The sequence below is a fragment of the Eublepharis macularius genome, chromosome 7 (assembly GCF_028583425.1).
Source record: "Eublepharis macularius isolate TG4126 chromosome 7, MPM_Emac_v1.0, whole genome shotgun sequence".
NCBI classification, from domain to species: Eukaryota; Metazoa; Chordata; class Lepidosauria; order Squamata; family Eublepharidae; genus Eublepharis; species Eublepharis macularius.
In genome coordinates, this window is record NC_072796.1 from 129087437 (window position 1) to 129113991 (window position 26555).

The following is a 26555-nucleotide window of genomic DNA, read 5'->3' on the forward strand; positions in this document are numbered from 1 at the left end:
TGTCCTTTACAGGGGCCAGTTTTGGCCCCTGTGAAAGGTGGAAGGATGCACTCCAACAGGCTCCTGGGAGAAACAATGACATCACTTCTGAAAGTGACATCATCACACCCATGGGTGTGTGCCCATTGTGTGCTGGCCTGGGAGGTTTTTTACCTTCCAGGCCCATTCCCTGGGGCCTTTTCCCCCACTGGCCAGGTGAATGGCAGCAGGGGGGGGGGCAGAGGCAGGGAGCAGGGGATCCTCTGCCCCATCAGGGGACCTAGTAGCCCTAAGCAATACTGTGGAAAGAAGGACAAGATTCTGGGGGCCCCAGTCACTCTGAAGGCCCCTAGAGTTGGGGAAGTCAAATGATTTACTTGCATTTAGGTTGGATCTGGATAGTATGAAGAAGGCCCAAAGAGAACGAGGGCCCAACGGTAGCTCTCAACAGCCCTGCCCCCAAGCATACAGAAAGGTGGGGCAGCAAACGTTAACTTTGGCCTTGGACTCTAGTGTAGCTGGAGCCAGCTCTGCACTTGCGGACTGCCATACTTTTGACCAAATGACGCATCATTTCGGAGTTTGGTCAGTCCCTCCTTTTTTTCTCCAGGCCCCATGTCACTGGCTATAAAATGGGTATAATAACGATCATCTTCACAGATGGCTGTTTGTAAGGACTGCAGGACACTTTGCAATTAGAACTCCGGAAGATGCAACTAAGCCTTTATTTTGACCTATGTACCATCTTGTTGCTTCCTTACCGATTCCATAATGAATCCCTTGAGGAGAAGCTCGAGAGCCTGGAGGCCGACGATCTCATGTCTCATCTGTCACCACAAGAAAGTTACCTACATAAAAGAGACAAACACAAAGCAAGAAAGTCGTTAAAAGCACACCGAGAACGGAAAGAATGCGCACAAACACAGCATTGCCAACGCGCTCATTTCATAAATGAGCAAGCAGGAACAAGGTCTAAAGGGCAGGAATGCCGCTGCGTGAGAAATCCCTGCCAGCTAATTTGACATAAAAGTTACTCTGAAGTAAACAACTGAATTTCCTCCAGTGTCGTCGACACAGCTATAGACAGCTCAGCATGGCAGCCTTATGCCAGTGCCAACCAACGCTATGAAAAATAGGATGCCTGAGAGCAGAACTACAAGTGACAAAAGGCACAGGTTGGACACTTGTCAGCTTCCCTCAAGTTTTGATGGGAAATGTAGGCATCCTAGTCTTGCAGCTTGGCTCTCTGACTGCTGTCTGATGGACTTTTCAACTGTCGCTTGTCCAACATTCTGCCAAGCTGCCTACATTTCCCATCAAAACTTGAGGGAAGCTAACAAGTGTCCAACCTGTGCCTTTTGTCACTTGTAGTTCCGCTCTGAGAGTAATGCAAGAATCAGAGGGACACCCACTCGTCCCTGGGAACTACAGCCCTACGAGGGAGGCAAGGAGTCTCTGTACGATGGTGCCTTCTCTAACACTGTTTTCAAAGCATTGTTTTGTTACAGATCTCTTTGTCATGAGTTGTGGAGGAGGCTGTCATTGGGCAAATGCCAGGAGATGGGGGGGGGGTGCCTGAGAAAGGTGTTATTCGTGGTCAATATGATGTCACTTTGGATGATGCTTGAGGAATTTCCATCATCTTTACTTTTACTTTATCTGGTATTTAGCCCGCCCTCCCCGCAAGCGGGCTCAGGACGGGGTACAACATTAATAAAATACATAATTATAGAAATACAATTAAAATCATATAAAATCATAACTCAGATGGCCTATTGCACATTCCTCAAATACAAAGAGGGAGACACCCGGACGGACGGGATGTCATTGGATAGGAGAAGGCGACGGGAGGCTCAATGATGGCCCTAATACTGGCCTCAACCATATGCCCGGTGGAACATCTCCGTCTTGCAGGCCCGCCGAAATGATACCAGATCTTGGCGAACCTGAGTGCTTCAGACAGAGTTCTACCGGGTCAGGGCTAGGACCGAAAAAGCCCTGGCCCTGGTTGAGGCCAAACGAGGAGAAAATCATGTCTATGATAAAGACCACAGAGACAAGGGGAAAGTTCTACGTTGTCACTAGGGAGGCCATTTTTTTCTCCCGTTCCCTAATTTCTCAAGGGCAGGAGATTGGGGCTGGAGGCTGGAAATTTTCTGCTAGGGCCAAGCAACTGGGAAGCCTAGGCTGCCAAGACTTGCCAGTGATGTGTCATGATGGGAGTTGTGAGGTGGATTGAGAAGGCGTCTCGAGTCTGCTGCCACCCCAACTGACTGACGTGTCAGCAGGCTGGGTGGCAGCTCCAGTCTTTCTTCCATGGCCAATGTCACTAGCCAACTGGTGGCCACGGTTGTATTGTGCCTAGCATGGGCTGGCATCTCTGACCAAGGCTGGCATTCTCTAACCCTAGTCTGATACATGCTCTGAAACTATGATATGAAACTACAGCTTGTAATGGTGGCAAATCACGGTTTGGAGGTAATGCTAGCTATAGCTTACCATTTTGGATGTTATTGCAAACTATGTATCTAGCAACCCAAGAAACAAGGGAGATGACCCATGTGCAAACAGAGAGGAGGGAATGAAGAGGGGAAATCATCCAAAACTTGGAGAATTGGCGGATTCATGTGAGAGAAAGTACAACCCTGCCTGAACTACACTTCCCAGAATTCTCTGAGGTTTAAGCGGGTTTCAAAGCCAATATAGATAGGACCATAATAGGGTTCATCTTGTTTTGTCAGCCTGATGGACTTCTACTTTGAAAGCCTGAGTTCAAATCCCAGCTTAGTTACAGAACTCCTTGAGTGGCCTTTAGCAAGACACCTTCTGTTTAGCTTGACCTACTTTACAAGGTTGCTGTGGGGATAAAATGGGCTCACTCTGTAAATGCCACCCAAGGATGCTATGAGGAAAGGCCGGATGTGAATCGGATAATTAAACATATTATTGTTTGTTTCGAAGTCGGGGTGGAGGCTTCAACTTTTTATGCACAAACTTCCCTGGATGCTGCATGAACTTCTCCAAATCGGGAAACATTAGTCAGCTAAATGGTGCAGTTAATCTATTCATCACCGATTCAAATGTGGATTTAAAATGCAGTTTTAATTAAAAGGGTATTCAGTCAGCGCTGAAGGTATTATTATGAGAAATCTATTTACATCTCATTATTTGAATAATACATGTCAGGTGCTTTTATCAAGTTATTTGCCTGTATTCTATTGTCAGAGAAAGCTATTATTTCCATTAGCTATCCTCAAGATATCTTCCACATTGACACTTTCTGTATATTTATTTTAATTGGATGAGTATGCAACAAATTGGCAGGGAGGCAAGGCACTTAATCAATTTAGGAGCTTTTAATTTGCCTGCACCCTGCTGCTCAAAATATATAGGATGTGTGTATTTATGGGCTGGGTTACATATTCAGCACTCATAGGTGGTTAACCTGGAGCAGTTACCCCACCATAACAGCCATCTGGTTACCTCAGTGCTTCATGAAAAGGACGTGGGGGGACACCAAGGCAAAAATAAAGAAGGAACAGCATTTATACTCTTTCAGAGTTAACATTATAAAACCTTACTGATCTTCAGGACGTGCGGAATAGACATTAAAAGGAATTATGAAAGTCAATAAATCTTCACAATGTTAACTTTGAAAGAGTCTAAATAAAACATCTGTGGATGTAAGATATGGAATGTTTGTATGTCAAAGTTGATAAATACTAAAAATTACTAAATACTAAAAATGTATTGTGAATTGCGCTTTGCACATACTCTGTATAATTGTCCTGTTTTTCAATATGTTCTATCATTTTTAAGATAACATATTGTCTGTTCATACATTGTTTTATTGATAGATCCCCCTGAAGAAGCTGATGCAAAATGCGTAGGGGTCACTTACAATTAAAGAATTCTTCTTTTTGCACCATTTGCTGTTCTTTGTTTTTACACCAGTGATTCCCAACAAGTAGGAAGCACCTAGCAATTCCACTTCAGGAAGGGAAGTGGTACCCCTTTACCCTTTAAATGTGTCCAGCCATTTTCTAAAAATACAGCCAGTTACAGCCTGCTGCCAACTCCAGGTTGGGATATCCATGGAGATTTGGGGATGGAGCCTAGAGAGGGCCAAGTTTGGGGAGGGACCTCAGCAGGGTATAGCACCATAAACTCCACCCTCCAAAGCAGACGTGTTCTCCAGGGGGACTGATTTCTGTATTCTGATCTCTGTAGTCCGGCTCCATCCTCAAATCTCCAGGAATTTCCCAACCACCAATTTCACCTTAGCCCTCCCAAGATGCCCTCTCTGTTGCAGCAATTGCCGACCTGGCAGCTAGAGAAGGCTCTTTGCCATTTAAAAAGTTGGCATTGAAGCCCACCTGGACAGTACAGCTGCTTGTTGTTCATTCCTTACTATTCTGCTGTTGCTTTTTCCTAAAACAAACCCCACTCCTGCAGTGAGCAGCCGTGGAAAATTCCAGGATGAGGAAGGTCGAGGAGCATGACCTTGTTCCTCCTTCTCGTCTCAGCGAGAACCTGTTCGATATTGGGCTCTGAAAGCAGATTCATGGAAGAGAGCGCCATTGATGGTTACTAGCTATCGTAAATGAAGAAAGCCTCCCTATACAAAGGGAGAAAACCTCTCAGTGCTGAGAGGCAACAGCAGGGGAGAGCCTCAGCCTCTATGCCCTCTTTGTTTGTCCCCCCGGGGCCACTGTGCGTTAAACTGCACAAGACGCCCGACACGAGGCAGGTTCCTACAGGTTTACCTGGGAAGGGTAGTTGGGCCTGCAGCAGCAGGGCTAGAAGGACAAGAGTCAGCAAGGGGAGCCCAAAGCTGACAGGCGGCTAGCAGTGGCAGAAGGAACTGCTGAGGCTGTCGCTGCCACCGCTAGACTCAACCATCTCTTCTCACAGAGAGGGGAAGGAGACTCCTTCCCCTCTCTGTGAGAAGAGATGGTCCAGCAGCAGCAATGATAGCAGACTCAGCAGCTCCTGCTGCTTGCTGCTCGCCGCCTGCCAGCTTCGGGCTCCCCTCGTTGACTCTTTCCCTCCTGTCCTTCTGGTCCTGCTGTTGCTGCTCGGCAAAAATTTGCTCCGCTCGAGTTTTCCTCTAGGAGCTCAGGGGCAGGAGGGGGGCATGTCAGCTTCAGGCTCCCCTCACTGACTCTTTTCCTCCCATCCTTCTGGCCCTGCTGCTGGCCTAACTACACTTCCCAGGTAAACTTGCAGGAACTTGCCACGTGTCAGGGGTCTCGTGTAGTTTAGCCCTGTGTGAAGCAGTGTGCTGGACTAGATGTGCCTCTAGTCTGAACTAGCAGGGCCTTCTTATGCTCGTCTACAAGCACAGGTTAAATGGGGGTTAGATAGTTGTCGTCAATGTGGTTGTTTGGGTGCTATCTTTCTTTTTAAAAAATCTAGATTTGAGGCATTTTTTCTCCTACATTTAACACTGAGCAGCCAGCTTTTCAAGCATAACTGAATTGATAGAAATTAGCCAAAATTAAAAAAGAAAGGGGAAAAAAGGAAGTTGGCATCCTGCACATTGTTGCTACAATAGTCGCATGCACTACGGCAAAAAACTCAACTCCCTTTTATCCCTAACAATAGACTGAATCACAAAGTTTTGACCTTGCTGTAAAATGCAAGCAGAGAGTAATTATACAGCTCTCCTTTCTGTGTCAGCAAACAATTTTGTCTGTGGAGATTTCAGAACTGCTGTTTCACCCTGTACTTTTATATTCCCTGCTGAATGCGGTTTCTCCCATTTTTTCTTCCTGGTTCTTTTGTCTGCTCCACCAGACTTGATGTCATAAGAAGCAATTTGTATACTGCACAGCTGGTATAATGCACAGCTGGCAGAGAAGAAAGTGAGGGGAAAGGAGAGAGAACTGACTTATCCTGAGTTAGAACATTGGTCTATCAAAGTCAATCCTGATTGGATGCAGCTGTTTGATATCTCAAGCAGAGCCATGTCTTTCCCACCACTTTAGATTAGAGATGGGCACGAACCGGGTATATGGCAGAACAGAGCTGACCAATCAGAGAAAGGGGGTGTAAGCAGGCAGCAGCCTCCCAGCCACACAGGAAAGCCAGGCCCCACAGAGAGATTGGCAACCCTAGGGAACTTTGAGGGGAAGATGGGGAGGTGCATTTTACCTCAGGACACATTCAATGACTGTCAATAGCAACTGCATACTATTTAGAATGTGGGAGGTGAGGACCAATCAGCCTGCATATGCAAATGACTGTGAAAGGATGGCCCAATCAGGGAAGAGTGGCCAAGCTGGCAGCTGGCAGGGACATGGCAAGCAGGCAGCAGCCTACCAGCCACACAGAGAAGCTATATCCCTTTGGGAAAACACGTTACCCCTTTTTACCTCCTTAGGGGGCGGATTTCTTAAAACCCCTTCTTAGTGGGTGTTTACATCATGAAAGAAAGGTTCTCCCCAAATTTCATGTTTCTAGGTCCATGGGTTTGGGCTGGGCGTTAATGAGTCAGTCAGAATACTTGTCTTTATATATATAGGTGAGCAAAGCCTCTGCAGCTCCCCACACGAAACTTGCAGATTTTCAAAAGTGGTTTGCAAGCGCAAAGTTGAGTGTGTGCAGTGCCTTTGGTTTTAAGGATTTAAACTGCTGTTTTAGCATAGTGGTTATGTGGTTGGGCTGCAAATCAGCACTCTGCTGGTTCAAATCCCACAACTGCCGTGAGCTCTACAGCTCGCCTTGGATAAACCATTCCTCTTAGTCCCTGCTCTCCAGCTGTATTGTGGGATAATATGTGGTGGCGGAAAGAGCCCTCAAGTCAGAGTTGACTTATGGCGACCCTTGGTGGAATTTTCATGGCAAGAGACTACCAGAAGTGGTTTGCCATTGCCTGCCTCTGCAACACTGGCCTTTGTTGGAGGTCTCCCATCCAATTACTAACCAAGGCTGACCCTGCTTAGCTTCTGAGATCTGACAAGATCAGGCTCACCTGGGCAATCCAGGTCAAGGTGTGGGATAATAGAACACTGACTTTTTTCACCACTCTGAGTGGGGCACTGATCTGTCTAGAAGAGTGGTATATAAGCACGCTATTGCTGCTGCTGTTGTTAAACAATATCTAATGCCCATTACAAAACATGGCTTATATGTTTTAAAAAACGTAACCATCATCATACACCAATGCTTGTTTTTTCTTCCTGTCAAAAACACAGAAAGAAAGCACATGGCCCCGATGTTAGCAGATGTTTATGTGGCAGACAGAACAATTCAAAAAATCCTTTCATTTCATCATGTAACCCACTAAAAAAATGTTATTCTCCTCTTCCTTTTTTGGAACTGTTGACTCAAACGATGAGCAGGAAAAGTCCAAAATGTATCCAGCAGTGCAGTAATAAAGTTAAGATGTAAAGTCTTATGAAGTAAGTATGTTGCCAATACTACAATTCTAAAATACATCCATAAAAAACAATTTAAAAACTAAAGAAATTTCTATGGCGTTTTCCCTGCCTTTCCTCAAAGAAGCTCAGGACATCACCCCCCCTCTCTTTCATAGATCAAAATCTGCCCGTGAGTTTCTTATAGGGATGCTCTAACACTGGCTAGTTTAACTCACGTTGTTTGCCAGGCAGGAACCAATAGCCAATTTTCTGTTGGAAAGTCCAGCTGTTTATGAGCAGTTCAGTTCTTTTTGGCAAGTTAATGTCCACATATTGGAACAGTACCGTGCCTTTGGCAGCTTTTCACACATGTGCATTCTTACATAACTCAGTGGAAGCCCTACTTTCCCCCAACCAGACTAGCGCCATAGAGTCCGCTCCAAAGCAGCCATTTTCTCCAAGGGAACTGATTTTTGTAGCCTGGGTATCAATTGTAATTCTGGGAGATTGCCAGCTGCAGCCTGGAGATTGGCAATCCTAGGTTGCAAGGAAAAAGGACCTAAAAATATTCCATTACCACAGCTGCTGCAAACCTGTTAGGCAGCTGCTACAGTCAGATGGCGGGAAGGCTAGGATATTTTAGGAGGGTTGCCAAATCCAGGTTGAGAAGTTCCTAGAGATTTGGAGGGTGGAGCCTGGGAGGGCGGGATTTGGGGATAGGAGGGGCCTCAGTGGGGTAGAGTGCCATAGAGTCCACCCTCCAAAGCAGCCATTTTCTTCAGGGGAACTGATCTCTGTCGTCTGTAGATCACTTGCAATTCTGCAAAATATCCAGGCCTCACCTACAGGTTGGCAAATGAAGATGGAGTAGAAAATATGGAGTTCAACTTTTGCATTTAATTGCTGCTTAATAATAGTTCTATAACTTTGATTTCATTTATGTTTATGTAGATTTGACAAATGTACATGTATTTCTTTGTAGAACAGTTTTAGTTGGGGAGCCGGGTTGGTCTGCAGTAGAACAGCAAGATTTGAGTCCATTGATATCTAAGGGCCAAGCTACAAGTGACGAATGACACAGGTTGGACTCTTGTCAGCTTCCCTCAAGTTTTGATGGGAAATGTAGGCATCCTGGTCTTGCAGCTTGGCTTTCCGACTGCTGTCCAATGGACTTTTCAACTGTCACATGTCCAACATTCCGCCAAGCTGCCTACATTTCCCATCAAAACTTGAGGGAAGCTGACAAGTGTCCAACCTGTGTCATCCATCACTTGTAGTTTGGCCCTAAGAGGTTAGCTTCAGGTGTCTGAAGAAGGGAGCTCTGCCTCTCAAAAGCTCATACCCTGGAAATCTTATTGGTCTCTAGGGTGCCACTGGACTCAAGTCCTTTGTAGAAGTATCTGTAGTTTAAAACTCTAACTTTGATCTACTGGCAATTATTTGTACTAGCGGTTTGGCTCAGGTAGGCTATGAATTTTGTAGCTAGTGTGCTTGACAGTCAAACTTACTGAGTTCATCCATGACGATCAGATGAGAGCTGATTACCAAGCCTGTTCAGTTCATCACCGAACCACTCCAGTGCCTGCTAAATAAGCTTGCATCAGGTTTTGCAAAATCTTACGTGCATGAAAATGCTGCCAAGCCAAACAGTTGCCTGCCAAGAAGAGCAGCAGCACAGAAAGGGTGTGTGTGCGTGGGGTGGGGGAATACAACTCAGGCTGTCTGGGAATGCGTGTGCACAAAATGCTGATTGCACTGCAGTGTATGTCGCGTTAGGAAAGAATGCATTGAAGCAACCTGTTCAGTGGCCATGAATGGGGCTAAAAACAGACAAACTGTCCAAAAAAATGGGTGACTGGAGAACAGGACATGTGCTGGACCAGCAAAATGTTAGAGCAACTCTAGATTTGTTGGAGCAAACATTTGTTTTACACAAGACATTGTAGCCTTACTGTCTAGGTAAAAGTGATCCCTCCTTCTCAGCTAAAGCAGATAATACAACTGTGTGGATGACATTAGTACATTTTCTCTTATGTTTTATAGTTAATCAGGAGAGAGAAATCTCGTGGGAAGGAATTCTCTAGCCATGAAAACCTGATGTTTACCGGAATTGCTTCGGATGTACAACACACTTCTGGATCCTGCATTAAAGATTAAAATAACAATCACATTTCTTCAAACTAGATAGTGCACAAAATTCTCTGTGCTAACTTTTATTGTCCTATTGGTCTCTCTCTCTTTCTCTGTTTGGGAGCCAGTTTGGCGTAGTGGTTAAGAGTGTCAGAAGTTGGACTCTAATCTGGAGAGCCGAGTTTGATTCCCACTCCTCCACTTGAAGCCAGCTGGGTGACCTTGGGCTAGTCACGGCTCTCTGGAGCTCTCTCTGCCCCACCCACCTCACAGGGTGATTGTCATGAGGACAATAATAACATACTTTGTAAACTTCTCTGAGTGAGTTTTAAGTTGTCCTGAAGGGCAGAGTATAAATCGAATGTTGTTGTCGTTGTTATGTCTCTTTCTCTCATTATGTCAACTCTTATTTTGGTCTTCTCTCTTTGGCACAAACATACATGGCGGACGTTTGTCTCATGCCACTTGGCCAATGACCTTTGACCCTGTGCTACTCATTCAGATTGGTGGCTCATCCTAGCTGTGTAGAAAGAACCATACCATTTCTCTGCTGCTTGAATTCTCAACTCTGCATGGGATTGCGCTATTAATTGCATTTCCAAGAATCCTAGGGTGAAGTCACAGATATTAAACTCCAAGTCAAGGGACTTCTGTAGTTTCAAACATGTATTCCAACATTTTGGCTCATGCCCTGGAGGCACCATATCATGGTGGGCTTGGATCCGGCAATGAATTTCCACTGGTGGTGGAGTGCTATCAAGTCATAGCTGACTTAGGGCAACTCCTGGCAAGGTTATAATGGCAAGAGATCAACAGAAGGGGTCTTCCATTGCCTGCCTCTGCAACCCTCGTCTTCGTTGGAGGTCTCCCATCCAATTACTAACCAAGATGGACCCTACTTAGCTTCTGAGATCTGATGCGATCAGGCTCACCTGGGCTATCCAGGTCAGGGCAAATCTCCACTAATGGAAGACGTTTCCATCAGCAGAACAGGAATTTCTCATCTCCCTCCATGGCTGCATCCAGAAATACTCTGAAATTCTGCACCTGCAGAGCCCTTGGAAACAGGATGGAGGTGAATTAGAGTGCAGCAGGTGGGGATAATTGACAAAAATTTCCCAGCCTTCCATTATTGGAAATCTGCTACAGGATCCAATCCCTGGTTGGGCAATAAAATCTTCTGAGCACGCAAGTGCCACGAAAACACAACATGATCATTGCCGTCAAGATGACAACAACGGAAACTTTTTGCTTCAGAATGACTATGTTGAAAGCAAGCTGGAATCTGGTGTAGAGTGTTCAAAGCGACAAAATTCACTGCAGATTTTACTGTTTGCAGATTCTGGCATCTTATCACCAGCCACATCATTTCTCCACTGCAGAATCGGAAATAAAATCTCATTTATGCCGCCCTCGTCCGACTTTGTGACGATCAACAACAATATCCTGTTGTGTGTGCATTTTCTGTCTCTCAACTAGAGATCACTTGCTCTTGGGAACCACGTGGAGGAAGTTTGTTTCCTCTCTTTAGAACTGTAAAGAGCTCTGATTGATCTTGACAGAGTTGCCTTTTCTATGTTATCTTCTATTTCTGGCCATCAGCAATCCAAGAGATTAACTTCAGCAACTTGCCGTTCAACTCAGACATCCCCAAGAGGCAGTCAGCACGCCCAGCTGTTTCGAGTTCATCGAGTCAGTTGTTGCCACCCCAGGCTTGCAGTCCTGAACTTTCGTGATAGGAGAGCACTCCCAGGAAATTTGGAGCAATAAGGTTGCCAGCTCCAGGGTGGAAAATTCCTGGAGATTTGGGGGGAGGGGGGTGGACCTTTAGGAGGATGGGGTTTGAGGATGCAAGTAGGGTTGCCAGCCTGCAGGTAGTGGCTGGAGATCTCCTGGAATTACAACTCAACTCCAGGTCACAGAGATCAGTTCACCTGGAGAAAATGGCTACTTTGGGGTGGTGGACTCTATGGAGTTATTCCATGCTGAAGTCCTTTCCCTCCTCAAACCCCACTTTCTCCAGGTTTCACCTCCCCAGATCTCCAGGAATTTCCCAACTTGGAGCTGGCAACCCTAGATGCAAGGGGCTCCTAGCCTCTGCCCCCCACTGTCACACACCTGGCTGGTGGGGGGGGGGAAGCCTGGGGAACGAGCCTGAGAGGCAAAAAAATTCCTGGGCCAGAGCGTAGCAGGCATGCTCCCAGCAGGCGCAGATGATGTCATTTCTGTAAGTAGTGTCCTCGCACAGCTAGGAGCATGCATGTGCTAAACGCGCACATGAGACGAGCACCCTGGTACGTGCCAGAATGGTAAGGGGACCTGTCGACCTAGACTTCAACGCTGTATATTGCCACAGAGTCCACTTTCCAAAACAGCCATTTTCTTCAGGGGAATTGATCTTTGGGGCTTAGAGATCAGTTGTAATTTCAGGGAACTCCAGGCCTCGCTTGGAGGTTCATAACCCTAATCCTTCCCGCTCTACCATGTAAACTTGCCAGGTAATTCTGGGCAAACGTCCCATCCCTCTCAGCCAAACCTACCTCACACTGTTGTTGTTATCAAGTTAGGGTGGTGGAGGGGAAAATAACGTGGTAAACAGCTTTGGTTCCCCACTGCAGAGAAAACTGTGATCTAGACAATTTTTAAAAAGGCCAGTTTCAGGGGAAGATGCAGTGGCCAGAATCCCACAAGTGTCAGACTTGAGTCCAGTGACATCTTAGAGGCCAACAACAATCTCACATCTTCAGAAGGGCGCTTTGACCCTCAAAAGCTTAGACTCTGAAAGTCTTGTTGGTCTCTAAGGTGCCACTGGACTCAAATCCTGCCGTTCCGTTGACTAACACGGTTACCCACCTAAAACTGCCCACAATTGTAGCTATCTCTGGGAAGGTTGTCCACTGACCTGCCTTGTGTTTGTGTTTTTAACTCCCACTTGATCTGCCCAAATGGGCAGAGAATGAGTTTTTATCTGCTGAACAGGCCGCAGAAAGGCAGAGATAAAGGGCTTGGTTGGAAAGTTGGCTACTGTAGTGACAAGAAACCACCTGTTAAAAATGGAAGGCTACTGAGGAGGCATTCAAAGATAGCAAGGAAGAGAGACGTGAAGATCCACAGGAAAAAAAGCCCTCTTTCCTCCTATTTTTAACTAGCCCTTCACATTTCTAGTATGGAACATCCAGGGAGTAACAGTATGTTTGTTTCTAGGGAGCTTTCTTTTGTTCCGCGCTCAAATATCTCAAGGCCAGTTCTATCATCATGCTGACGCTGAACCATATTCCAGCTCATAAGTTGTTTCAGAGATATAAAGCCTTTTCCCCCCTCTGCTAGCACACACACATAAAAACAAGACAAATTGCAATCGTTGGATCGGATCTAATTGTCTTTTCTGGTGGTGAAAAAAAAAGGAGTGGATGTCTCCTTTGAGCATCAAAAAATGTTATGTTAAAGATGTACATGTACAAAAGCTATGAGATAGGGCTGCTAATTCCCAAGCAGGAGCAAGAAATTCCCCATCCCTGCTTCTTGTATTCTACCACCTCTCAGAGTGATAGCAGGGGAAAAAGATTAAAACGGATAGGAGAAAAATAAAGGCCATCAAGCTGGTAGTGTGATGCCTTCCCAGCGATTCCTAGATAGGACTAATTTGGGTTTTTTTCACAGAAGTGGCGTCAGTTGTCTTCCAGAATCACTGAAAGCTCTGTGGTACTATAGAGTTTCTGGCAATTCCTAGAGAGGCTTGATGTCACTTTTGGGTTTTCCCTGGAAGTGACATCAAGCCATTATCATAGATCCGGAGGAGTTAGCCGTGTTAGTCTGTAGTGACAAAATCAAAAAGAGTCCAGTAGCACCTTTAAGACTAACCAAGTTTACTGTAGCATAAGCTTTCGAGAATCACAGTTCTCTTCGTCAGATGCACCTGACGAAGAGAACTGTGATTCTCGAAAGCTTATGCTACAGTAAAGTCAAACTGTTATCAATAGCCACTCCTCCATGCCCCCTCAGCCTCTCACTGGTAGTAAGGAGTGGAATTGGGTGAAATTGAATGAAAAAGTTGGCTGCATCCCTCCCATGATTTGCTTCTCTCCACTCTATCCTGATATTCTTCTGTGTAACTGAGGTTTTTATTTTGCTTCCTTGTCTAAGCCAAACTTCTAATCTTGTCAGTCCCTGCAAGAAGAAGGCTAGACAGGACCCCCCTATCTAGGGATGAATGAACAGATCTCAGCTTGTTCACACTGCAGAGAATTTTCAAGGAATTCATTTGCAAAGAAGAAGACAATGTACATAGAATACTCAGAAAACCAGAGCACTGTCCACTCATCATGATTTCGCTATTCCTGTCTTGCAAATCAGGAGGGCCCACTATACACAGTGCTCACAATATGCACGGTCTCCATATGTGTGGATAGGGCAATACACATATTTTCTAGCTTCAGTATGTGTGAATCCATGCTCTCATAATCTGGGTGCATGATAGTGTGAAGAAGGGAGCTCTGACTCTTGAAAGCTTATACCCTGAAAATCTTGTTAGTCTCCGAGGTGACATTGACCCCAAATCCTGCTATTCCACTGCAGACCAACATGGCTACCCACCTAAACTATCTTTCATTCTGGCTCTGCTCCTGTCCCTTTAAGCATCACTCTTTCATGAAGAAAATAAGCAGGAATAAGGAGAACCAGACAAATGAGATGGACACCTCTATGATTAATGCAGTTTGACCTCGACATTCCAGGCAAGAAACGTAATTTCAAAAGAAAAGTCAACTTGCTCAGAAATCTCGTTTTTTCCTCCACTTAAACATTTTGGAATGACTTCCATGGAAGGATAGATGTGAACAAAGTTTATGCTGGAATGGAAAATCTGTATAGATTTTGCAGGAAGGATTTGCAAGCATGAGCTATAAGAAATCTGATTTCTGTCTGGTGGATCTTCTCCACCAATTCCCTCCGGAGGTCAGGGAGGGGTTACGTTTCCCCTCCCACCCCTTCCTCTGGAACACCAAAATTAGAGACAGGATGTTGGGTGGTGAGGAACCGAGTGCAATAAAATCGCCTTGAGACGCCTTGGTAAGCTGATTTCGCTTGCCTTCAGGGCCGCTGCTCACGCTGCTCTTTAGCATACAGCTGGGTTGTGCATACTACAACTGTAATGTTTTGTATTCCAAAGAGATACACACTGCAGAGCATTTCCACCTCCATAGGAAACAGCCTCTTACAGTGTCAGAGCTCTGGTGCTTCCAGCTCAGTCTCCCCCCGCCCCGCGATCCCCAAGGTGGCAGCCATGGCACCTGCTAATACGATGACTGTGCTCGCTTCTTGATTGTGTGTGTGTGTGTGGGGGGGGTGGAATCCGAAGGCTCTTGAACCGAAAAAAAAGAGGACACTTAAGTTGCTCCCTATCAGCTAGACTTGCTGTTTGTCCACCCCCCACGGGTAACTCTTGGACTTGATCCCCTGCTAAGAACATGACAGCCATGCTGAATCAGGCCAAAGAGAATAAAGACAGGCAGTGTTGTATAGTGGTTAGAGCGTCTGACTAGGATTTGGGAGAGCCAGGTTTGAATCCCGACTCTACATGGAAGCTCACTGGATGACCTTGGGCCAGTCTTGTCGTCTCAGCCTGTAATGGCCAAAACGGAGGACAGGAGAAAAACGTTAGCTGCTTTGGGTCCCTATTGGGGAGAAGGGCGAGATATAAATGAAGTAAATAAACATTTAAGGCACGTGGTCAACCACTAAGTCATGGCTTGTCCCCCAAACAGAAGAAAACCTAGGAAGAGATCCTGACAACACCACAAGAAAACAACCCAACAGATAAAGACGTCAACAGCACTATGTAAGTTGTCTGTGTATTACTCATTACGTGGATTAGTGTGGTTTTTTGTGGATTTTTGTGAAATTAATTATTCCTCTCTTCATTAATATAAAAAAACAAATGTGGACAAATGTTTACATATAATATTGTATGTTTTATTTTATCTGAGAACATATTAAATAGTGTTGCTGAGGTCTTTACCTGTTGGCCTGTTATCCCCCAAGCAGGATAGCAATCGTAGTAGTCGCCTCTTCTGCCTCATCACGGGGTAAAAAGCAAAGTTTGCACAAATCTGGCAGTCTCTGGCTTACAGTGATGGAGAAAACCGGATGATTTTCTGCCTGTCACAAAGCCCCATTTTCTGTTCGTTGCCTGATGCTTTTCAAGATCCCTTGCATATGGGAGGATGCAATTGGAGAAACAATCCAATTGGAAGGGCAAAACTTTGCTTTCTCCAATCAGGTTTTCCTATGACTTTGAATTGCTCCCCACTTCCTACGGCTTCACTTCCTCTTCCCCTTTGTTGTTCTCCAAATAAGTTGCTCTGATCTTTGCTCCAGTCCCAAGAGCAGCCCAGCTGTGAGCAGAATGCAAATTATGCGCCCTCCGGGAATTTGCCTCTCTAGACAGGGATGCTGCTCACAGATGCGGCTTCAAAGGACAGACGGGCTGTTAAAAGGGAATGCGGCATCAGATGCTGCTGTTTTTCATTGGAAAGGTCATGCTTACTGCCCCAGGGTGGGGGGATCTGGGGAAAACCAGAACACTTCAGCAGGGAATAAACTTGCCAAAGTCCTGCATTTCCCCCCTTCCATTCTGCAGTAGATTCTTGTGCACTTCTCTGAGTCCTTCGGAATCAGGGCCAAATGCAAAAAATAAAGAGTAGGGAAGGTAGGAGGAAATCCCCCTTTTTGGAATTTCTTAAATCCCACACAGTGCAATCCTATACAGGATTACTGCAGTATAACCCACTAATTTTATTGGGTTCAAAGTGGCGTAACTCTGCACAGGATTGCACTGACAGTGTGTCATGTTTTTATCCCCCCCTCTTCCTCCAAGGAAATCAGAGGAACATACATGGTTCTACCTGCACCTTCCAACCCTATAACATAAATCTCACAACTACACTGAGTCTCTCTACATGAGACGCCTGGGCACATATTTGTCAAGTACCAGGAGATGCAATGTTAGCCAGGAAGCATAGTTTTAAAAGACAGAACCAGTGGAGATCGCTCTGGAGGAGGAGGATTCTCTCACATTCCTCGCTGCCCTCTGGTTGCAATCCCACACAGTTTTAGACTGGAGAGGTGAAATTGACAGAGCCTTTGCGGCTGCAAAGATGAAACTAACAAACCCTCTGAGGAGCGATCTCCACCAGCTGTCTTTTTAAACTACACTTCTGAGCTAACATTGCATCACCCTATCTCGTGTAGAGAGACTCTAAGATGTCTTGTGTAAAGAGACTCTAAGTGAGGAATTGAAACTAGGTCTCCCAGTTCCTAGTGAGAAATCATTGTTACAACACAACAATTGTGCAGTATCCGGTCATGTGCAGATGCAGCCAGAGTGTGTCCACCTCTCTCCCCTACTGGGGCTTAAGCAGCCCAGAGAGGGACATTTCCAAACATCCATTTTTCCACCTCCTTTCCTATATGCCTTTTCTTATATGCTGATTACCACTTTGGGGTAAGCAAGGAATTTTCCTCCAGGCCAGATTGTCCGGGGTTCTTGGACAATTTTCGCAATTCTCTAGGCACTGGGGAAGTGTGTGTGTGTGTGTGTGTGTGATGGGGGGAGGTAACTGTAAATTTCCTGCATTGTGCAGAGGATTGGACTAGATGACCCTTGGGAATCCCTTCCAGGTCTATGTTTCTATAAAATGTTGCAGTGTGTATGTGATGGTGTGTGTGTGGGGGGTAGATAACACACAGACATATCCATCATGATAACACTCCAATCAACAGTGATTGAACAAAGTCAATCCAGGAAGTCTAAGATTCCCTGCTTCATGTTTTTTTTTTTAGGGCCAAACAACACACCTGGTCATGTATCTCCTACATCGGCAGTAGTTCCCTATTCAGCTATGGAAAATATAGAGCTCTGTGCTCTCTTGTACCTGACAACTGAAATGACAGGCAGAAATACAAACTGTGACAGTTTCACTTTTACTCAATCTCCATGCTGGGGGTGAGGGAACTTTACCTGTTGAACACCTGCCTTTTCTCAATTTATTAAAGGTGCCCGTATACTACCAGAAAGCAAAATGACCACTATACGTCAGTGGGAGAATTTCACCTGTATGAATCCAAATGAGCATCAAAGTTGATGAATTTTCCCTTCCTGTGAGAACCTGGGCCAATTCCGCACGGCTTACCTGAAGCCGGGACGTTGCGAAACATGCCGGAAAAAACGTGGAAGATCGCGTTTTCTCACGCGAGTTTTGCGCGATATCGTGCAAAACTCGCACAAGAAAACATGATCTTCCACATTTTTCCGGCATGTTCAGCAACGTCCCGGCTAAGCCGTGCAGAATCGGCCCAGCTCGGTTGGAATTGAGTTTGGTTGTTCTGCTGGTACCCACAAGAGGGCTTTTTCATTGGCTGCTCCCAAACTTTGGTGTTTGCTCCCCTTGGAGGTGACCACGGTACCACCCATATCCTTCTAGAAAAAGTTAGTGACATTTTTATTCCAGAAGGTCCTTGACTAAATCGAGAGGAGGATAGCATTGACTTAATTATATTCATGAATGCTGTGTGTTAATTTTTGTCCACTCTTCTTAATTGTTTTGATCTAAATGTTTTATTACAATTAAACTGGATTCTGACTGCTTAGTGAACTGCTTCAGGGAGCCCCGCAAAAAGCTGGCTGTAAATACTTGAAAATAAAATTAAAAACTTGATTTTGGCTAAGCGTTATTGTTTCAGTACTAAGAAATGAGACTCTCTATGCTGGCCGGTTGCTTGCCTTCCAGTGAAGTTCACCAGTTTTTCAGTTGGCCCGGTGCCTTGCTTGGCAATGGTCAGAAGGTGCTAATAATCTTCAGTTCCATTCTGAGAAAACTTTCTCCTCCTAATTCCCAAATACCAAGGCATAGTTCCAGAGGCTGATTGAAAAGCTGGCAACTCCGTCTTCCAGTTGATCTACATTAACTACCTTATTAATATATAATGTGTCTATATTAACTTGTCCCAGATCAGATACTTGCAATAAAATACCTTTTATTATATACAACATGAATTATAAATACAGCTACTGTTTCCGGCTCCCACCTTCCCTGAGCAGCAGGGAATTTCAGGGACTATTTCTTTGCAAGGAGAAAGCAGCCCTGTTCCCACATCACAATGAACATATGTACACCCTGCCTGTATGCGCGCATGTCTGTCTGTAAGAAAGAACCAACGCGCATTCACTTTACAAATGAAACTAGGGACCGAAACTTGGATAAATGGAGGTTTGTATCTCATGTTTCAGCTCTACATGAGTCAATTGTGACATGGGAGCTGCTCAATTCACATTCAAAGAACAACCAAGTGTATGCTGTACACAGAAGCCCTGTACATGTGACACCCCCATGCGTTCACTAAATATGTGGGGAGGGAGATTGGGAGCCAGTGTGCTCGCCCTACCACCTGCCTTCATGCACAGGGGCGATGGCAAGGAAAAAGGGGCTGCATGAACTCTCCCTCCCCATGATCAACAACACTGGCTTGGAAGTTCTCTTAGGGTTGCCAGCTCCAGGCTGAGAAATTCCTGGAGGTTTGTGGGGTGTGTGTGTGTGTGGACCCTGTGAAGGGCAGGGTTTGGGGAGGCTGAGGGACCTCAGTGAGGCATAGTGCCATAGAGTCCACCCTGCAAAGCAGCCATTTTCTCCAGGGGAACTGATCTCTATAGCCTGGAGATCGGATGTTAATTCTGGGAGATCTCCAGCTACCACCTAGAGGCTGGCGACCCTATGAGAGCGAGAGCTCATGCAGTCACTCCCTATGTGTGGTCACAACAACCAGGAGTTCTCATGGAAGAAGGAGGTGGTACTGAGTACCAGCACTTTCTTTCCAAGCTCCCTAAGTCCTTCTCCATGTGCAACCCATCCCTCTCAGCCTAGGGTTGTCAGATTCCCTTATCCTTCTGGTGAGAGGAGTGGGGGACATGACACTCACCCTCTTCGCATGCATGCATTCCTGGTACCAACGTGATAACATCATTTCCAGAAGTGACATCGTCACACCGACCATGGGAGCACTCTGATGCTCTGTGTGGGGCCAATTCTTTGAGAATCAGCTCGTTGGGGGCCAAAATTGGCCTCAAATGAAGTGCAATGATGTCACTTCCAGAAATGACATTGTTGTGTCTGCTGGGACCACAGGCTTTGCTTTTGTTCATGGAGTGCCTGCCGGCAGATCTCTGGGCAGCTGAAAAATTCCCGCTGGTCACCATCAACCAGGCGTAATCAGGTAAACCCCGAGAGATTGTCCACCACTAGCAGGCACAGTCAGAGAATGTGAGAAAGAACACTCAGAGACAGTCTAGTGGGGATTCGGGAGGCGGAATTGGTAGGAATTGACACAATCTTATATATGAGTACTGTCATTTTTAATTTAAACCAAAAAGCACTGTCTAATCTCATTAGATTCTGGAAGGATACGAAAACACGGGCCTCTACCAGGAAATAAAGGTTGCTGAGCAATGAAAAACCATCCAACCAACTAGGCCTATCCCTTGTTTTTAATTTTACTCTTCATTTTATCTGTCTTTTCATTTATGTGCATCTCTATTTTTAATGGATGGAATGAGAGACTATTTCTGCTCCTACCACTAATTTCAGTATGAATCTCTTGCATGTACAGGGGAGGAATTAGGGTAGTTTCAGAGAGCGTAAGAATTCGAAAAGCTTGTTTCAGATATGGAAAATACAAAACCTTCCCCCCCCCCCCCCAATCTTATTGTCTTGTTTAGAAGCTGAATGTTAGTTTTCTAAATTTTGCATGCAGAAGAAAGGAGATTGAGATTCCTAAAAGGTTTGAGATTCCTAAAAGGTCTTATCTTTTGGTGCATCTTTATCATTACTTTGAATTTAAGAGAAGGCTTTCAAATGATATGCAGTACTACCTTACACCTTAGAAAGTAACCTGCCCCCGCCCATACAACCTAAAACAACATCTAGGGGCAGAAAAATTGCTGGTTTTGCCTGTCTGATAAAGCTGACCCACCCCCAAAGCAAGCTTTTTTCTGAAAAAATAATAATCAAAGTAATATCAGAAATGTGGGGGCGTGGCGTCGGCACCGAGAGGAATGGACGCCTAAAGCCAGAGCTCCGGTTCAATTCCACCCCTAAACCCCGATAAGCACTTCAAAAACATTCTACACAACTTAGTATGAAGGGTAAGCAAGATCTTACTGCAAAGAAGCCCAACTCTAAGGCGGCGAAAAATTTGCAGAGCTATTTCCCAGCTTCGCAAGCAGAAGGTACGGAGGGGGAGATAGAGGGAACGAGTGCAAACATGGCGGCCGCGATGGTGAATGCTGAGGCGCGAAAAACTCAGACGGTTTCCTATGACCCAGCACTAAAAGCCCTACTGCTAGACATCGAATCGAGCTTTTCTAACAAAATCTCCCATCTAATGGAACCACTATCACAACAATTAACTGACCTTAAGATAGTGATGGACTCTGTGGTCGCTAAATCGGATCAGGCTCTTACCCAGACTGCGGCTTTAAGGGAGGACGTCCACTCCCTACAATCAGAACAAGATCGTGTCCACTATAAGATCCTGGACATGGAGATTCAGCTGCGGGGTGCTAATTTGAAGTTTAGGGGGATAGAGGAAAATGTGGCCGTGGATGCAGACCTGGCCGTTTTTTTGGCGGGCTGGCTGATGACGGAGCTAAAGCTGGAGGAAACCCATGCATTGACTATATTCAAAGCTTATCGAGTGGGCCCCAGAAATCCAGATAAGAGGCGGGGACCTAGAGATGTGGTGGCCGTCTTTGCCGACTGGAGGCTGAGGAAAAAAACGCTTGAGGTGGCGAGGGCGCGAAAATTCCTCTCCTACAATGGAGCGCGAATCAGCGTCTATACAGACCTACCGGCCGAGATTTTGGAGCGACGACGACAACTCCGACAGATAACTGAGGAACTCAGAAATGCCCAAATAGAATACAGCTGGACCCGGTATTCTGCATTGAGAGTCTCGTTGAAGGGCATACAGCACCTGATCTCTACTCCCGAGGAAGGCCTCCGGTTTCTACGTGAGCTAGGCATAGAGGTCGCCATGGAGACGGAGGCCAGCTCTCAGAAAAGAAAACGACCGCTGCCCATGTCTCCTCAGAAAAATAATAAAATACCGGTCCGGGACACTTGAAGCTCTGACTGGTAGGACTTATGACCAGAATATGTTGTGTTGGAACGTCCCAATCTTACTTAATTTACTCGTGGGTAGGGGTGGTTGGGGTGGGATTGAAGGGATTGCTTCTTTATTAGCCCCTTACACAAACAGTCCTCCGTTCTGTTTTTTTACAGCAACCTCGTTGCAGAGATTTCTCGCGAGGCTGCTGAGGACTGTGTAGCACCTTAGTTTATATTTCTCTATTGGAAACGGTTGCTTTAGAGAAATATTAGATCTTGTGATAATTATATAAATACACTCTTCAAGTTCTTCCTGGAAAATAAGTAACAAGACGCTGAGTGCTCGTTGTATATAGTTTAGTACGGTAGTTAAGGCAAGTTAGTGATTTAATATTAAGAGGTGCGCCCCTTGGGTTGACCCACTTCTACATAAAGTAATAAAGAGAAATCTTAATTAATTAATACCTTCTTGATTGGCATATCAGATACTCGGAACTCATTGCAGCTTGATCCGACGTTGGTAAAGGGGGGAGGTAGCGAAGCAATCTATACACCAGTCACAGCTTGCAGTTTTACCCACTGACTATCTGCTTGCTCCTTACTGCATTTTGCAGAGGTAGGGGCAAGAATTAATTAATCATTTATTACAAGTCTGGGGACAGTTGGTTTAAAGGAGTATAAATAGTGAGTTAATTGAATATATCTACACTTTCAAGCTTTTACCAAAAACAATATTAAAGTGCTGCGTGCTTATTGTATATAACTTTGTTAAGGTAGTTAGGCAAATTAGTGATTGAGTGCTAGGAGGTGCATCCATCAATTCAATCTACTCCTCCATAAGGTAACAAACAGACATCTTAATTAATTGATTCTTGATTGATTAGCAAATTGTACACTTGGAATTAATTGCAGTTTGATCCATCCATAATCAGAGAGAGAAGGTAACATAGCAAACCACAAGCAACTTAGTGATTTAAGGTTAAGAGGTACATCTATTAATTTGGTCTACTCCCACATACGGTAATAATAAGAAATTTTAATTAATTGGTACTTACTTGATTGTAACTTGATTATCATATACCTGGAATTATTTGCTGTTTGATCCATCCATAATCGGAGAGGGGAGGTAGCATAGCAGACTACAAGCTTATCACAACTGTCAGTTTTGTCCACTGACAGTCTGCTTGCTTCCCACCATATTTTGAAAGGGTAAGGGCGGAAGTCGATTAATTATTTATTGAAAATTACCAACATAGTAGATTAACTTACGCTTGCTATACATTTCATTGCATTTGTGTTTTGTGATACGATTTCTCGTTCCTTTCCAATGAATTTGTTGCATGATTGCCTTCAAAGTGATGAAATTTGATTGCTTAATTAATTAACACCAGACAGTGATTTATTTACCTGACTCTTATTGCATTTGCGTAGTGACCCTTTCTTTGGTGCTTAGATCATTTCAGCCATCTCATTCATATCTATTATAAACTACTGAGGCAGGAGCCCTTACACGCCTGCTAGCGGTCTCTATACTTGCACTTTTGGTTCTGCAATACCAGTACATTTCACTTCAAAGGCCAATTCTGATACTCTACTTTTACCCATTCTATAATGGCCTCACAACCACATGTCCATATTGTCTCGCAAAATGTGAGGGGTTTAAACAACCTGGTGAAAAGAAGGAGAGTTCTGACCAGCCTGGCGAAACTGAACGTAGATGTAGCCCTGATCCAAGAAACACACCTCCATGCATCCTATGAGGCGGAGCTTAAGGCCCCATGGATAAAATTGCAATTCCACGCAAAGGGCTCCTCCAAATCCCGCGGGGTGGCAATCTTACTAGCAAACAGGGTCCAATTTGAACACAAAGCCACCCTACGGGACCCTAGAGGCAGGTTCTTATTCATAAAGGGGCACTTCAATGGACAATTGCTTACACTGGCATCTGTCTATGCGCCCAACACGCAGCAACTGGAGTTCACGGAAGAAATCCTCCGAAAATTAGAGGCATTCCAGGAGGGATCAGTAATTGTGGGAGGGGACTTCAATTATGTAGCACACTATGACCTAGATAAATCCTCATTTCCCCGCAACAATGCACCTCGAGTGCCAAGAAGGCCTAAGAACCCTAATCGTGACACACAGATGTTCACGCTATTTACTCGGTTCCACTTAGTGGACATATGGAGGGAGATGAACAAACTGGCCAAAGATTACACATACTATTCCCCACGCCATGACGTATACACCAGGATCGACTATATCCTGGTGTCCCCAGATTTGAGAGACAGAGTACTACTCTCCAGCATAGGAGACATAAGCTATTCGGATCATGCTTGGGTAACGTGCAAATTATCCCTAGATAGGCCCTACGAAAGGGAGAGGCGTTGGACGTTCCAGAAAAACCTCATACTTAATGAGAACAATGTCCTACAAATTGAACGAGATATCACCCAATATCTCAAAGATAACCAAACAGGCACGACATCCTCCCAAACGGTGTGGGACGCTCTTAAGGCGGTACTAAGGGGACAACTGATCGCTCTCTCTGCCTCTCTAAATAAGAAGAAAAAACTCCAAAAACAACTCATAATGGATAAAATCCACCAATTGGAACGCTTACACAAGGATAGAGGCAGCAAAAAAACCTATAAACAGCTGCTCCATGAGCGCAAAGCTCTGGAGTCACTTGAAACGTCCCAAATTCAAAAGAACATCTTATATTTAAAACAAAAGTACTGGAACCGCTCTCCTAGGACCCTACGTTATCTGTCCTGGAAGGTCAAGGAGAAGAGAATAAATAGGCACGTCAGACTTATAAAAAACGACAAGGGACAAACGTTCACTAAATCTCCCGAAATATTGAATGTATTTACAAAATTTTACACAAATTTATATACTTCCTCCAGGCCAGATAAAATGTCAATTAGGAACTATCTATCAACCCATAAGAACATTAAAAAACTGGCAGCGGAACATAGCCAATTAATGGATACCCCAATCACCGCCACAGAACTGCTGGAATCCATTAAGAATTTAAAGAGCAATAAGGCATCTGGGCCGGATGGCTATCCGGCCGAATTCTATAAAAAATTTGCTTTGGTGTTAACCCCGCCCCTGTTATTGGCCTGTAATGAGGTGCATAAATTGGGGACCTTACCTGGAACCTGGGCTGAGGCAGTCATCACCATGATCCCCAAGGAAGGCAAAGACCCCTCTAACCCCGGTTCGTATAGACCGATTTCTTTGCTGAATGTCGATTATAAAATCTTTACCTCAATATATGCACGACGCTTCAATTCTTTCATTGGAAATTATATTTGTACAGATCAGATTGGCTTTATCCCCAATAGGGACATCTCCGACAACATTTATAAGGCACTGAACATTTTGACACTCAGTAGACACAGCAAATTACAAACCACATTCCTCTCCTTGGATGTCGAAAAAGCTTTCGACACCCTGGAGGTCCCGTACCTGCAGATGCTCCTTTCCCACATGAAATTCGGCCCCAACTTCCTACAAACAATTAAAGCGATATACGCAGGCCCCAAGGCAAGAATCAAACTTAATGACTTAGCGTCCGATCCCTTCACTCTACACCGAGGCACACGTCAAGGATGTCCCCTTTCCCCCATCCTTTTCGCCCTCGCGATAGAGCCCTTAGCGGAGGAGATAAGAACCAATGAAAAGATTCGAGGCATTGAAATAGACAAACGTACTTACAAAATATGCTTATTCGCTGATGACATCCTGCTGTTTCTTACGTGCCCACTTGATTCCCTAAAGGCTCTGGCAATTGTTCTTGCTCACTTTGGGTGTATATCGGGGTTGAGGATAAACCAAGCCAAATCCACCATCCTATCAGTGAATCTCCCAGAGGAGACGTGTAGCGCCATAAAACGGCAATTTGAATACCAGTGGGCCAAATCACACCTCCGATATCTGGGCGTAAATATCCCTCCCAACCCAGCCCAGCTACTCCAAGTAAACCACGTCCTAAAGATGAAAGAAATTAAACACCTCCTGCTCAAATGGAACAAGCAAAACCTGGCATGGTATGAAAGATACCATTTGATAAAATCCTTCGTCCTCCCAAAATTGACATTTTTGTATAGAACAATTCCGATTGAAATCCCTAGCAAAATTCTGAGCCAATGGCAGACGACATTAAACCGATTCTTGTGGCAGAATAAGCGTCCTAGGATTGCCTTCAAAGTTTTGTGCGCCCCTAAAACAGCAGGGGGCTTTAACTACCCAAATATAGGGCTCTATTCTGATGCAGCCAGATTGACAGACATCCTCCAGATATTACTCCCCTCTGGACACTCTGATTGGATAAACATAGTGGGCACCTATTCCCAGCCAAAAACGTTGCGAGAGACTTTCTGGTCTACCCCAAGTTTGCGTCCTCCCTCCATATATCAAAATATGTTCCTTGCTGCACTGCTGAAGCTTTGGGACAGACATAAGCGTTCCCTTCTCCCGGCCATATCCCGCTTTTCAGTGCTCACATCGCATAAGGGCATGCCTCGCCAGCATAATATAACCGCACTGCGCTCCTGGGATGACCTGCGGGACTTGAGGTTGTTGGACATAGCCACCAAGGATGGTATTATAAGCAGAGTAGACTTGAACAACAACCTGGGCAGGGAAGTCCCCTGGTTTTTCTACCTGCAACTGCGATATCTTCTGCACGAATTGAATATAAAAAGCGTAATGACTAAACCACCAACTAAATTTGAAACACTTCTGGACTCCCACTCATTTAACCGTAAAGGTCTCCTGTCAAGACTATATCTCACCCTGCTTGATACCAAACCCCTAAACACTGAAGCGCTGCTCAATAAATGGCAACAGGACTGTGAGATAGAACTCACACAAGAGGATAGAGAGCATGTTTGGCACTCTGCATTGCTTAACT

At 45.1% G+C, this 26555-nt stretch overlaps 1 protein-coding gene across 1 annotated transcript in view; it reads right to left on the reverse strand.

Moving 5' to 3' along the window:
* The window catches only part of ASAP1 (ArfGAP with SH3 domain, ankyrin repeat and PH domain 1), a 202460-nt gene that overhangs the window by 151240 nt on the left and 24665 nt on the right, over positions 1–26555 (reverse strand). The window contains exon 2 of the mRNA XM_054984560.1: positions 741–827. Coding sequence (XP_054840535.1) covers positions 741–799 — 59 coding nt within the window. The 5' untranslated portion in view covers positions 800–827. The remainder of the gene's footprint in view (positions 1–740; positions 828–26555) is intronic.